General features: G+C 45.5%; 1 protein-coding gene across 2 annotated transcripts in view; it reads left to right on the forward strand.

Moving 5' to 3' along the window:
• MYLK (myosin light chain kinase) overlaps positions 1-12,080 on the forward strand; it is a 192,930-nt gene extending 180,850 nt beyond the window's left edge. For both annotated transcript variants that reach the window (XM_007449687.1, XM_007449688.1), the window contains 4 exons: positions 2,459-2,582; positions 7,802-7,931; positions 9,397-9,528; positions 11,766-12,080. In XM_007449687.1, coding sequence (XP_007449749.1) covers positions 2,459-2,582; positions 7,802-7,931; positions 9,397-9,528; positions 11,766-12,016 — 637 coding nt within the window. In that variant the 3' untranslated portion in view covers positions 12,017-12,080. The remainder of the gene's footprint in view (positions 1-2,458; positions 2,583-7,801; positions 7,932-9,396; positions 9,529-11,765) is intronic.
• The last annotated feature ends 1,626 nt before the right edge of the window (positions 12,081-13,706 follow it).

The following is a 13,706-nucleotide window of genomic DNA, read 5'->3' on the forward strand; positions in this document are numbered from 1 at the left end:
GTCGTGGGCCCCTCCGCACCCGAGGAGGGGAGGATGGGCACTGCGTGCGCGAGGGTCCTGGTCCCTGGTGCCCGACACTCTCCTGTCTTTCGAAGCACAGAAACCTCACCTGAAAAGCAGCACTTGACTGAGTGTTGCTGAAATGAGGCAGCTTGCGTGTGAATAACGACAGCCCCTTTTATTTTCCATGTACAGCTGTGGCCTGCAGCTGCCCTGCTGAAACCTCAGCCCCCCTTCTGGGGCTTGCAGGGCAGGTACCCTATTTGCCGGTCCTGATCATACTCCTAGCTATTCTGGCTGGATGCTTATTTTGTATCTAAATCATGTAGGAGCTGCCTGCCTGAGTGTGGCCAGGTACCTTCCACCACTGGCCAGTTAGGCTGTGACCCCAGGCCACTGGGCCCAGCTCCATCTCTGTCCGCTGCAACCGTGCAGACTGTGAGGTTCTCTCCTCCACCTTCTGGGGCTGCCTGGAGCTGCCCAGGTGGCCAGCAGATGACTATAAAGAACATCTGTGAACCTCAGGAGACCTGAGCGTTCAGGCATATAGACGGCCTAAGGCTGTGAGGAAAGGTCAGACGCCCAAGGTGCTCAGTCAGTATTTCAGGGGGAAGAGGATGGAGGTGGGAGGAGCAGAGGAGGCTAGAGCAGAGGAGGGGAGGTTGAGGGGGTCTTGGTGTGGCTGGAGAGAATTCACTGGCGAGGGGAAGCAGCTACCGTTACGGTAGGAAGTGGAGGGGGGCCGTGCACGTGCCGGGAGGGCCGGCCTGCACCAGGGCAAGGGAGTGGTGGGGTGTCGGCGGGGGGCCACGGGCTGTTGGGCGCCTCACCCACTCTGTGAACAGGTGGCCAGATGAGGCAAGGCCTGGCTCCAGGGGCCCCGGGGAGTCGTATTTGGCAATACGAGCAGCTGTAAGCTTTTCCCCAGAAGGTGGTGTTGAAACAGGTTGGTGTAAGGAGGAAGGTGGGAGGAGTCAGCCCAGAGGCTCTGCATGTGCACCGAGGGGACTCTGTGGCCTAGGTTCTGCCCTGTCTGCCTGGCCCGCAGACCCCTGTGAGGCTGTCGGTCGTCTTGGCCCCTCTGGGGGAAATCCTGTCTGGGACATGAGAGCACAGTTGCTAAAGGAGCGAGGCTAGAGGGTCTGTTAAGTGGTTCCGTCTGGTTTTCTGGTTACACACCCACCTCTCAGTCCTTTTTAGCCAGCTCAGGGCCAAACTCCTCCAGAGGAGACATTCCACACTCCTTGACAGCGAAGTCTTTTTAGCACTTCGCTGCCCCAGTCCTCACCTCAGAAGCAGGCGTGACCCAAGGAGGATCTAGATGTTGTGGGGGGCCGAGATGCCCCTCCCGTGTGATGGGTCCCCACTCCCCAGGTGCCTCAGGGGGGTGCAGACCTCCTTCCTAACAACTCTGGTCCAAGGATGGCTTCTGTCAAGCAGGCTTCATTCACCCAAGATGTGGTAAATGAGGTATTGTGTATGTACCCTATTTTCTCACCTGACCTTGAGTTTATTCAGAAACGTGTTGGCTTCTCTGTGCTCATAAAATGGACTCACCAAAGAATTGATTTCATATAGATCAAGACACTAGATTCCCATAAACTCAAACTCAGCATCTCTTCAACCAGAAATCTCCATCTATCAGCATTTTAAAAAATGTTTTTCTATTATAAATTAATACATGTAAGTTGTACAAACCTTGAATATAAGAAAATTAAAATAATCCATATCCCCTTATCTAAAGATCACTACATTTGCTATAGTTAGCAAATTTACTTTTACTCATTTTGCTACATATGTTAGCACTTGGTACTTTGGACTTCATTAGTCCTATGACAATTAAGGTGATGGCCCTGCAGTATTTCTAGATTCCCAGAGGTTTCAGAAGATTAAATGAGTTTCAGTGCAGTTCTAAGGTTGTCGTAATTCATAGGTTGTACAAAGGACAGACCTCTGAGTTTTAATGGGAAAAACCTGATACTCAACCACACCATAAGATTTGAGAGTTCACTGATTCTCGAAGGTTTGGGCCTAAGGTTTCACTCTTCTCTCCATCACACAAGGAGGCAGAAGGATCGGGCCTCCACAGTTCCCAGCCCCCACGTGACCGGCAGAATGACCCCACCCTGGAATACGGTGCCAGTCATTCCCAGACATGTCTGCCCTCCAGCACTTAGCCTCCCTAGACCCCAAGGGCAGGTCATGAGACTCCTGTTGCTTACTGGTGTTTAGGCCTTCTCAACACTAATGTATTCTGGGTCTAGTCAGTGTAACCCAGACCAAGAGAGGAAAAAGGCCAAGAGCACAGTGATTCTCACCATGGTGGATGGACTGGGAGCAGAGAGCCCTGGGCTCTGCCCTGTGTAACTAGAGACAGGTGACCTCCCGCTTCTGATCTGACCAGCAGTCTCTGTGGTCCCCTTCTGCTCAGAAACCCTCTGATCTCTGCCTCTATTAGAAACCGCTTGGACTGCACCCAGTGCCTTCAGCATACATGGCTAATGAAAGACACCAAGAACATGGAGGCCAAGAAACTCTCCAAGGACCGGATGAGGAAGTACATGGCAAGAAGAAAATGGCAGGTAATGAGGGGTCACTTTGGACTGGGATGTCGCCCCTCATAATTGCTTTATTCAAGCTACCTTCATTCCCAGCTTGCCCTGGCCTCACTCCAAAAATGTTTACATTTGTTTCTGAAATAGTCTGGGACCAAGACTGACGTTCCATGTCTTCGTGACTAGGGACGAGCAATGTCACCTTTAGGACTATTTGGCAACCCTGGAGAATGTGATCTCCGTATAGGTAGCGTGATGGTCTTGCATTTCTTTACAGTGAAGGAGGTGGGCACATGATCCACAAAGAGAGACATGGGAGAGACATAGAGAGGTTGTATGTTACTAGCCACATGTCCTTAGCCAAGTTACTTAACCTTGCTGTGCCTTCGTTTTCTCGTCTACAAAATGGGGATATTAGTGGTACCGAATCTTTGTGAGATTCTCACTGTTGTGAGAATTATATGAGATAATATTCATCTGGCCTTTAGCACATTGCCTGGCACATAGTAAGTGTTCACAAATGAGATCGGTAGCCAATATGTATGGAGGGCTGGCCACGTATCAGGGAACATTCAAGGCACTCTCTATGCATTGCTTTTTAATCCTGGGAGGCAGGTACTATTGTTATCCCCAGTTCTCAGACAAACAAAGCAGAGAAAGGTTAGGAAGGTCACCCAGGGTCGCAGCTAGTAAGTGGGAAAGCCAGGATTCAAACCCAGAGACTGGCTCCAGCGTACACAGTCTTAACAGCACACAGTTTAATGACACAAACTGCCTCTGATTGTTAGCAGATGGAGAAAATGATCATCCAAAACCATAGAGAACTTATCATGATCTATTTTATTTTTATTATCACTACTAGTATTATAAAATTCCTGGGCTACTGGAGGGTACATGGTTTCTATACTCAAGGAATGTACAGTGTAACAGGGACCTGAAGCAAATAGACATAAAAGGACATAACACACACCAAGAATTATAAATGATCACTATAGCTCTCCATTCCCACATATGTGAGTGTGGACAGAGAATGGAACCAGTCACACCGGAGGTGGATGTGGATGTGGTTGTGAAGAAAGGCTGCCAAGGGCAGGAGTCTGAAGTTGGCCATGGAACATGAGTAGAACACAGAGAGGAGGGGATAACAGCACAGACGGAGGAAAAGGCTTAGAGGTGGGAACTGGACCTCACCCTGATCATGCTGGCCTGACAGAAGCAGTCTTTTAGCTGGGCATTCAGGGGACTGGGGCATTTAGACCTTGCCTTTGTGGCAGAGAAAAAGGAAACCACCATTTTAGGGGCAACTGGGACACTGGTGATTTGCCACACAGAATGACTAAACCGCAGTTCACTGAAAAGTCCAAGTTCACACAAAGGTTGAGAGGAGCAAAGGTGAGAGAGGGGCTTCGCGTGTGTGGGTCTGAGAGACTTCACCCCCTGCACATCTCAGCGGCCTCCCCGAAGTGGGAGTCAGTTCTTGGCTAGCCCCGCCTGAAGGTTTGGGTGGATCTCCTGGCCTCTGTCAAGTACCTGGTGAGTTGGAACACCTGTGCCGCTTACCTTACCCTCTGGTGCCATTAGGGTCCAGTGAAATCAGAGGAGCAAATATTATTTTAAAAAAACAAAGCCACAAGGAGGCCACAAAGTCAAAGTTTGGCTTTATTAATGATCCTGTGGCCAGTAGATCTCAAAGAAATAGCGGTATTTCTGGAGCAGATACGGTGACTGGTATGGGGGTGGGGCAGTTCTCAGAGGAGGGAATCGCACTGGGTTTTGGTTGGATGAGGCCGTGGGCTAAAGGGCAGCCTTATTACTTCAGGCTTCTGGAGGCATCCACACATCTGCTGGTGAACCAAAGCCAGGAAGAGCCTAAACCCAGGGGATAGGCGCAGAGAAGAGATAAGGAAATGGGAGAGGAAATAGATGGAATTTTTCAGTCAGATGGGTCCAGAAACCATAATTTGTGGTCATATTTGAATCACATTTTTTTCTTGTTGTTTACAGTGTTATTAGCCATAAGGTTTTCTGAAAGTGAGAAGGGAAAGGACAGAATTCAGAGAAGGAACATTAATTTCCTATTTTAATATAGGTAGCAGCATTTGAAAATGGCTTTTCCACAGAAACAGTGGTTATGTTTCACAAAATTACAAAGTAGTCTGCAAAATCCCATTCAACACATAATGTCCCTGAAGCATATTGTCACTGGTAATAGTTCGGCTGCATCTGACCATCTTGTTACATTTCCTCCTCAGGAAAATGTTTTCCACATTTTAAACTCTGGATACCAGGACCCTGGCACCCCTGGAATAGGGGGTTCCCTCTGAGAGCAGCTGAGGTTCTGTGTGCTGAGGCGGAGTGGAGTGGAGAATAGAATGGGTGTGCTGTGGAGGGAGAGGGCCAGGCAAGCACAGGGGGCCCACAGCGCTCGACAGCTGCGTAAGAAAAGCTTCCTTGCTATCATTCTGGTGTGTTTTTTTTTTTTTTTAAAGCTTATGACATTCTTAAGGATTTTTAAAAATTTTATTTATTTTTGGCTGTGTTGGGTCTTCGTCGCTGCGCGCAGGCTTTCTCTAGTTGCAGTGCGTGGGCTTCTCATTGCGGTGGCTTCCCTTGTTGCGGAACAGGGGCTCTAGGCGCGGGGGCTTCAGTAGTTGTGGCACGCAGCCTCAGTAGTTGTGGCTCACGGGCCCTAGAGTGCAGGCTCAGTAGTTGTGGTGCATGGGCTTAGTTGCTGTGTGGCACGTGGGATCTTCCCGGACCAGGGCTCGAACCCATGTCCCCTGCATTGGCAGGCAGATTCTTAACCACTGTGCCACCAGGGAAGCCCCTGGTGTGGTTTTCATAAAAGGGGAAGGAAGTAACATGGGAACAAGCCCCAACAAGCAAGCGATCGATAGATGACTCGTTGTACTATTGATCTTAGAATGAAGTTATTCTGAAAGAGGGTAGGTTTTTTATTTACATCAAAAGAATGTTGAAGAGACATGATGGTGAGTAATAGCATTGAGGGTGGGTAAGTTGAGCAGGATAACAGGGCCTCTGCATGCAAAATGGAAGCAAAGGACTAGGAATTGGAGGCTTGTGGGCAGCCATCTTTATTCTCTGAGAACCACAGACTTCAGCAGTATGGACCAAAGGGCCTCGGGGAAGAAAGCTTTTGACTCAGTATAGCATGGAGTACTCTTGGCCATCACATTTAGATAATACGCATTCTCAGGGGAAATTGTAGTCTTGGGGCTGTTGGTGTTTATGTAGGGCCCATGATGGCTGGCTGGCTCTAGGGTGATCACCTTGTGGAGGTTTTCCAGAGCCTGTCTCAGCTTTATCCCTGAAAGCCCCTCATCCTGGGCAATCCCTCAGTCCTGGGAAACCAGGCTGGTTTAGTCACCCTTGCTGGCTCTCCCAGGGGAGGGAGTCTGTGCTGTTAGGGAAGCCGTTACAGACCCTGCCCGCCTGGAACACAGGAACCCAGCCTTGGCAATTGCCCTCCAACAAGAAAAAGGCCTCCTCAAGATAAGAATGGAACTTATCAAGAATTGAATCTTTCTTTTTTGATGTTTTAAAAATTTCCAAAGGTCTCAGTTAGTAAAGCAGCAACCAATTTTCAGCTCAAAGGCATGAAACTGGAAGGCTAGAACATACAGTTCTGACAAATAACTTCCCCACCTACTATTTTTTCCCATGAAGCAGCTTCCAAAGATTGACCTCTGATGTGTGGGTTATTAAGATTTTCCCTATTGAGCACTTACACTTCTTCCTGTTTTAGAAATTATATGGTCTATTGCTCCATCTGATGGAAAATTTCCCCCAATGTGTGGTCTATTCGTTTGTTATTTGCCACCTTCTCTGAAATACTGTAACGCTTTGATTTGCCTTGTTCTCGTCTCATAGCTTCGTATTAGTCATTTTGTTAACAGAAGAGGAAAGACTTCATTCTTCCGCACCATACAAGTGAAGACAGTCCTGCATCCAGGTGTTTGGGATTAGGGAGCCCATGGGCTCAAGGGGAGCGTGTTCCCTGCTACACATTTGCGTGTCTGAATCATAGTCTTTCTGTAGAAGACTAGAGCTGCTGGGAGATTTGAATCTTCAGGTCCAACAATGAGGCCCAGAGAGGGGAACTGATTTGCACACGTTAACAGAGTAATGAGTGGTTAGAGAACTAACCTGTCCCTTGTCAGGCTGTTTCCTTCCTCTCTCAGCAGCTAGTCTGTGGTGACATTTGCTCCCTGGATGCACAGCATCTGGATGCCTCAAAAGATGCTTTAGGTGCAGGGCTGGAAAGCAGTGGTTATGCCTTAGTTTCTTATCTTAGTCATTCCATTGACCTTAGAAAAGGGGTGAGAATCTTTACTTAAAGGTGAGAAACACAGACACAATGTGTATTATTGGGGACTTCTTGACCTAAATCCTATGCCTGGTAGAATTTTCACAATGCAAAGAAAATTTTCAAGTCCTGGCATCTTTTTCAGTAAAAATTCTGTCCTCTCCCAAGGTGCCTTGACTAAGAAAAGCAGAGTGCCGTGCGTTTCATTTCTTTGGGTGCTGCTTTTTGATGCTGGGTGTACATCAGGGAAGAACACCCCTCCAGAACTTCACTGTAGACTTAGACTTGTGCTGGGGCCAGCCAGAGTATTTCTCGAAATCGCTTAGGTATCTGAATCATAAACCGAACTAAGTGAGACCTTGGAGATCATCTTGTCCAACCCCCTCCTTATACAGAGAAGGAAACTGAAGCCCAGGGAGGTTAAGCAACTTGCCTATGGTCAGTAGAAGCCCTTTCCCCCCCCCCCCAACAGAACCTGTGGGATCCGTAGTAACTATTCTCTTGGCCAATTAAAATCCTATCACTAGCATTGTTTTATGAGAAACAGCCTCCACTGGGCCCTGTCAGCAGTTAAGTCTTTGGAGCCGTCTCAGCCTGCAGTTGCTTTATATAAACTATCCCTTTTATGGGAGTTGAAGCACAGTATGAAAAGGGTTTTTGTCTCATGTTGACCTTGTTTAGTCACATTAACGCACACATCGGTTCCAGGCCCCATTCCATTCTCCGAACATCTTCTGACACGCTGATAGTGCTGAGCAGAGCAAGGTTGGGCTCACTCCTCTGCAGAACCTCGGCACTCAGGAGGCCCTTGTTTCAAGGACAGCTGCTTCTCCTGGGCTGGGCTCTTCTCCCTGAGCCCCGCTGCCCAGCTGGAACCAGTGACACCGCCTGAGTCCAACGCCAGGTGTCTATTTTCCAGAAAACGGGCAATGCTGTGAGAGCCATTGGAAGACTCTCCTCTATGGCAATGATCTCAGGGCTCAGTGGCAGGAAATCTTCAACAGGGCCACCAACCAGCCCACTCAATGCAGAAAAACTAGAGTCTGAAGGTAAGGAGCTCCAGGAAGATTTTCTCCAGCCAGATGGTGACAAAGGAAGGGTTGGGGGATGGAGAGGCATTTAGAGGTTTTTTTTTCCTTAAGGTGGGGGGGTTGGGTTTTTTAATAATACAGGAAAAATGTGAAACTACTTTTACACTGCCCCGACAATAATTATTAAATGTAGTAATTATTCTTTAATTGTTTCACCTTAGGTTTAACTATTTTCAGAAGGAAAGTTATTATTTGTCTAATAGAACTAGATGATCTCCGCTAATCTTTTCCCTATATTTTACATAAGAATTAGCAAAGGCTTTATTAAAAGTTCTGTTTTTCTCATTACAAAAGCGATGCTTGTATAATAACAGGCAAACATAAAATAAAAATCACATATAGCAGTGTACTTTTAAAAAATATCCATTTTTTTTAACGTGTCTTTGCGTTTTCCTTTTAAACAAAAATTGACTCATATAGTCCATATTTGTTTGCTATTTTTCATGATGCCGAAACATGTCGTTTGAACTGGGTAGACAGTGACTGGCAGGGCCCCTCCTAGAGCCCAACAGGGCTAGTTACTTGCCCACCGTCTTTGAGATGCTGCCCCATCCATCTCCTCAGTGAAGGCCTTGGCCTCTTCCTGCTTCAGATGCATGTAGGGTCTGGCCCTTATCATCCTGAGGTGCCTCATTTGGCCTGAGACACTCCTCCACCTCCCACTGCCTGATGCTTTTGGTATCCAAAGGTGAGAAGCTGAGTCTAGCTCCCTTTGTGCATAAGACAGGGAAATCGGTGAGGCTGCTTGCTGAGCTGCTCTGATGCAGCCGGGGACCAAGCCTGCTGCACATGGGCCTGGTCCCTCCTGCCCCAGCCCTGCCACTCTCCAGATGACCCAGAAATAGCCTGAAGGGGAAGGAGAGGATCAGGAGCCACTCAAAGTTACAGCTTTTCCCTGGACCAATCCCAAACCCTGGTCCAGAGTCATACACTGTGAAGGCAGTATCCGTGTGGAGAACAGAGCTATTGGCAAGTCGAAGATGCCTCTAGGACCTGGCTCTCCCCTTCCAAGGAGCAGATGAAGGGCCTGCTGCTTCCAGAGGAGGGCAGGGGGGTACAGCGATCAGGTGGGCTGGCGTGCTTCCGTCCTTCTTCGATACCCTCAACTGAATCCTGAAATGGCATGAAATGCAGCCAGACAACTTTTTTAAAGATTATTTCCTTTTTCAGTGTGTCAGCATAAGGGAGGGAGTCCAAACATTTCCCCAGTTTGGTCACAGTTCTCTCTTCTGCCAAAATCACTTGGCAGCAGGCCAGCCAGTCCCCAGGAGAAAGGTGTGCTTATGATTCCGTCCTCTAAGCGCCATTATTTGCTAAATTATAACAACTCAAAAAAGAAAAAAAAAAGTCAGCTTTTTTAAACCAGGGAAGAGGAGAGAACAAGGAATAAAGAAATTACCATGTCCTCTTCCCTGTCTTCTAGAAGATGTCTCCCAAGCTTTCCTTGAGGCTGTCGCTGAGGAAAAGCCCCATGTAAAACCCTATTTTTCTAAGACCATTCGTGATTTAGAAGTTGTGGAGGGAAGTGCTGCTAGATTTGACTGCAAGATCGAAGGTAAGTTTGTAGCTGTTCTTCCCTTACCTACAAAAGGGGTATGGTTGGCTGGTGGGCCCCTACTGTGTGCCCTTCGCAGAATGTCAGTTCTGGGGCAGCCAGGCTGTGAGGGAAAATGGGTCACGAGGAGTTGGCCCACTGCCCCACTCCACCTGCTTAAGATTAGGGCCATTCAGTGACTCACTGAGGGCACATCGGATATTTCACCTACTTACATCAGCCACTACACCCAAGTTAAAAGTGGTTTATCGTGGACCTATTTGGCTATGGAAAGTGCTTAATGAAATGAGCTTTGCGAGCTTATGGGAAGCATGTGAACTGCCCACCAAAGGCTCTCAAAGGAAGGCTGGCACAGAGCATAGGATGCAGAGAAGGCAGCTCTGCTGTTAATCACTGGGCTCTGTGACCTCGGGGGGGGGGGGGATTTAGCTCTTCTGAGCCTCTAGTCCTCATCTGTAAGACAGTGTCTAATGCCTTGAGTGGCTCTGGAGACTGTGAGATAACATGTGGAAAGGGGAAACCTTTCAAGTCTTTTAAAGATGTCATGGAGTCAAGGGAAAAGTTGTGGAAATGGTAAGTGCAGAGACAGCCTGCAGTGTGACTTCAAACTGAGGGAAGTTGGGATCCAGGCCCCTGTGCTGTCTTCCCCATGTTTCTCTGCCTGCTAGAAATAACGTGGCCAGAGTGAGTTGTTAGAGCTCAAGGGACCCTAAGGGATCTTAGCATAGCACCTGAGAAGTTAGCAGTGTTGGTGACACATAGTATTTCAGTCTCAACAGACTGCAACATTCTAGAAAGATAAGCGGCAAGATAAGACAGGCCTCTTTGCTTCAGGTCTGTGACTGTTGTGTGCCAACCAGAGTGGAGGGCTATCTCCCATTTCGGTCAGACCAACTTCCCCAAGGCAGCATAGCACAGGACAGCAGTGATAACGAACCATGCCCCCCACTTTGTAAGATTCTCCAGCAGTATGGCTAGATAATGCCTTTTGGGTAAAGTAACCCAAAGGTAGGAATGAAAAAACAATTTTTCTCCTGCATCACTATATTACCAAGATGCCTTATAAATGCCTCGCCTACCATAATCTTTCTTTTTTCATTCAATTTTTTTAAAAAAGTGGGTGTGCTGCCTTTGCTAGTGTGGAAGTGCTCAGATTGGGGGTTCTGCTGAGAGTTCTGGGCCACTGCTTGGAGCTCTCACCATCACCGCTGTCTTTGGGTCTTAGTTCTTTACTTTTTTCCTTTATTTTTTAGAAAATATTATTTCATAATAATTATCTTTTTGCTTACTTTTCTCTTTGGGATGATTTTCTTGGTATCTGCATTACTTTGGAGTGCTGAGGAGAAATTAAAGCATATGGATGCTGGTTGTTAAAAACAAAATTCCACTTGACAAGAATGTTGGAATTCTTATGTGTAATTTGTACGCTAGCTGTGGGGCTACAATTTTGTCCTGTAAAACTACTTCTCCAAAGTTTAAAAACAAGTCAGTTAGTAGTAGTATGTTTTTAAAGGCATAAAACATATATTTTAATGCTGAACTTTGCAGCAGCATGACAAATGCATAAAATGAGACGAATGAGTCTGTCTTTGGATCAAACTAAGACAAATACTGCTTTCTTTTTCCTAGCAGTACTGTCAGTTCCTCTAATTTATGTTTTACAGGTCTGTTATCATCTTTGAATTATAATTTATGCACTATAAAATTCACCCATTTTAAGTATACAATTCAACTATTTTTAGAAATTTACAGAATTGTGCAGTCATTACCACAATCCAATTTTTAAACATTTCCATCACCCCCAAAAGATCCCTTGTGCCCATGTTTTCTGACTCTTATTTTTTTATTTAAATTTATTTAAGTTCTTTTATACAAGATAAAAAAAAGTTTTCTTTTAATCCAAGAAGATATTTCGCTCCAGGCATGTGGTTGGAACTGGGACAGTGTTCCGGGGAGTTATCTATATCTGTGTTAAGGTGGGAGGTGGTACAAGCCCTACATGGGTGGGGAACGGGATGCCTGTACAATACCTTATGTGGCTGTTTCAGATATCAGTGATTACAATACATGCCCCTATTCAAATGTAAATATCAATATAGATGGTAAAAGCCAACAACATCATAATTTTTTTTCCCTTTACCCCCTTAATCAATAGAGGTAGCTCAAGAGTTTGCATGAACTGATAAGAAGTTTTAAATAATAGTTTCTGCAACTTGTGTTCCCTCCCTGTGATGCAGGATACCCAGACCCTGAGGTCGTCTGGTTCAAAGATGACCAGTCAATCAGGGAGTCCCGCCACTTCCAGATAGACTATGATGAGGATGGGAACTGCTCTTTAATCATTAGTGATGTTTGCGGGGATGATGATGCCAAGTACACTTGCAAGGCTGTCAACAGTCTTGGAGAAGCCACCTGCACAGCAGAGCTCATTGTGGAAACCATGGAGGAAGGAGAAGGAGAAGGGGAAGAAGAGGAGGAGGAAGAATGAAACAAAGCCAGAGAGAAGCAGTTTCTAAGTCAGTCATATTACAAAGACTCTCTCTCTAAAGCTCAAAAAACCCAAGACAGTAAAAGCACCTAGCGTGATAGATTATTTAGTTAGGTCATTTGGGGGTTGATTCTTCAGCAATAGTGGTTGATACCCAGCAGCGTTACGGAGGGGCATTAATTTAAATTAGCTGGCACCTTAAGATTCTAGTACAGCTAGATTTCATTTTGGGAAATCACCAGTAACTTGCCTGACCAACCAATTTTAGAGAAAAAGTAACAGAAGGAAGCTTTATCTGGGCAAAGTCATATAAATTCTCCAACTGAACGCACTCATGAAAAAACAAGGTCACAGCCCTGCCCAGAGGGTCCCTGGAGATGGGGGTCTCTCCCAGCTCCTACTCCAGAGAACCGGGTCTCCTCCAGTCCTGTAGCACTTCATTCTGCAGGCAGTTGAGCCATTTTAACTTACGAGGCACAATACTTCCAAAGTATACTATAGACATTTGAACTTTTCATTTCCATCCCCTGTTCTACCTGCCAGTTTTTCTGGATCTGGACTTGCCATGAGTTTAAGCATTAGGGACATTACACTTCTTAGATTCTGAAGACACGTCTCCTGCTCATGGATGACTGGCTTCCTTAGGAAAAACAGAATCTCCTTTCTTCCAAAATCAGTAGGAAATCTAAACTTATCCCCTCTTTGAAGATTTCTAGACGCTTCAGACATTTTTACAGGAGCCTATGGGAAAAAAAATCCTTGTTAATGTGTTTTTCTGAAACCAGGATTCATACCTGCGCTGTTTTAGAATATCAGCTCTGCATGTGTGGTAAAGATTTTTGTGTTTGAATGTATGAAAAAACAGTTTGCTGGAAAGTTAGTCTTAATTATTTATTGGCCACTATGAAATAGATTTCAGCTATAGAACTCCACATACTTTGGAATCTCATTCAGGATAGTCTGAGTTTAATATACCTTCATTTCTAAACATGCTCCAGAGAACTCTACTTACCTTATGGGTTCCACGAGACTTTTCTTCTTGAATGTGCATCAATCATGCCTTGCCCCCCAAACCTTGAAATATATTCTTAACCTGATAAATGCACTCAGACTTGCATCTTTAGGAATTTTTAACTTTCTTTCACTACACTGGCACTTAAATTTTTCTTTATACAACTTTTTGAAGGGCATAAACAAAGACCATAAACTGATATGCCTAATACATTTCCTCTGTGTGTGTGTAACGTTCCAGATACTTTTTTCTTTTCCACTGTTTGTAAAGCGCAGCAGTTTAATATTTGAAGGAACTTTTTGAGAGTTCCTTAAGAACTAATTTTAAATTACTTCAGTGCAATCCTACACAGTATCAACATTAGAATTTTGATGTTACTTAGTCTTATGTTATCTTCCATTCTATTTTTACCTGCTTCTTGCTGCTAGTTTCAAATTGCCAGTATTTTTCTTTTTGCTTTTTAAGCAGTTACAACATTTTTCATATAGCCACAGTATTGCCACAGTTTATTATAATAAAGTATTTTAAATTTGATTTAGAGCATTCAAAGCTTTTCTTCATCACTTTTGATTGTGTTTAGACTATAATCTTTGTGTGCATGTATGCTGTATATGTGCGCGCATGCGTGGTGTGTATGTTTGTTTACAGGTTTTTTGATGCCTTCTTGAAGTTGTGTTA

Source organism: Lipotes vexillifer, unplaced genomic scaffold (genome assembly GCF_000442215.2).
Source record: "Lipotes vexillifer unplaced genomic scaffold, Lipotes_vexillifer_v1.1 scaffold1378, whole genome shotgun sequence".
NCBI lineage: Eukaryota > Metazoa > Chordata > Mammalia > Artiodactyla > Lipotidae > Lipotes > Lipotes vexillifer.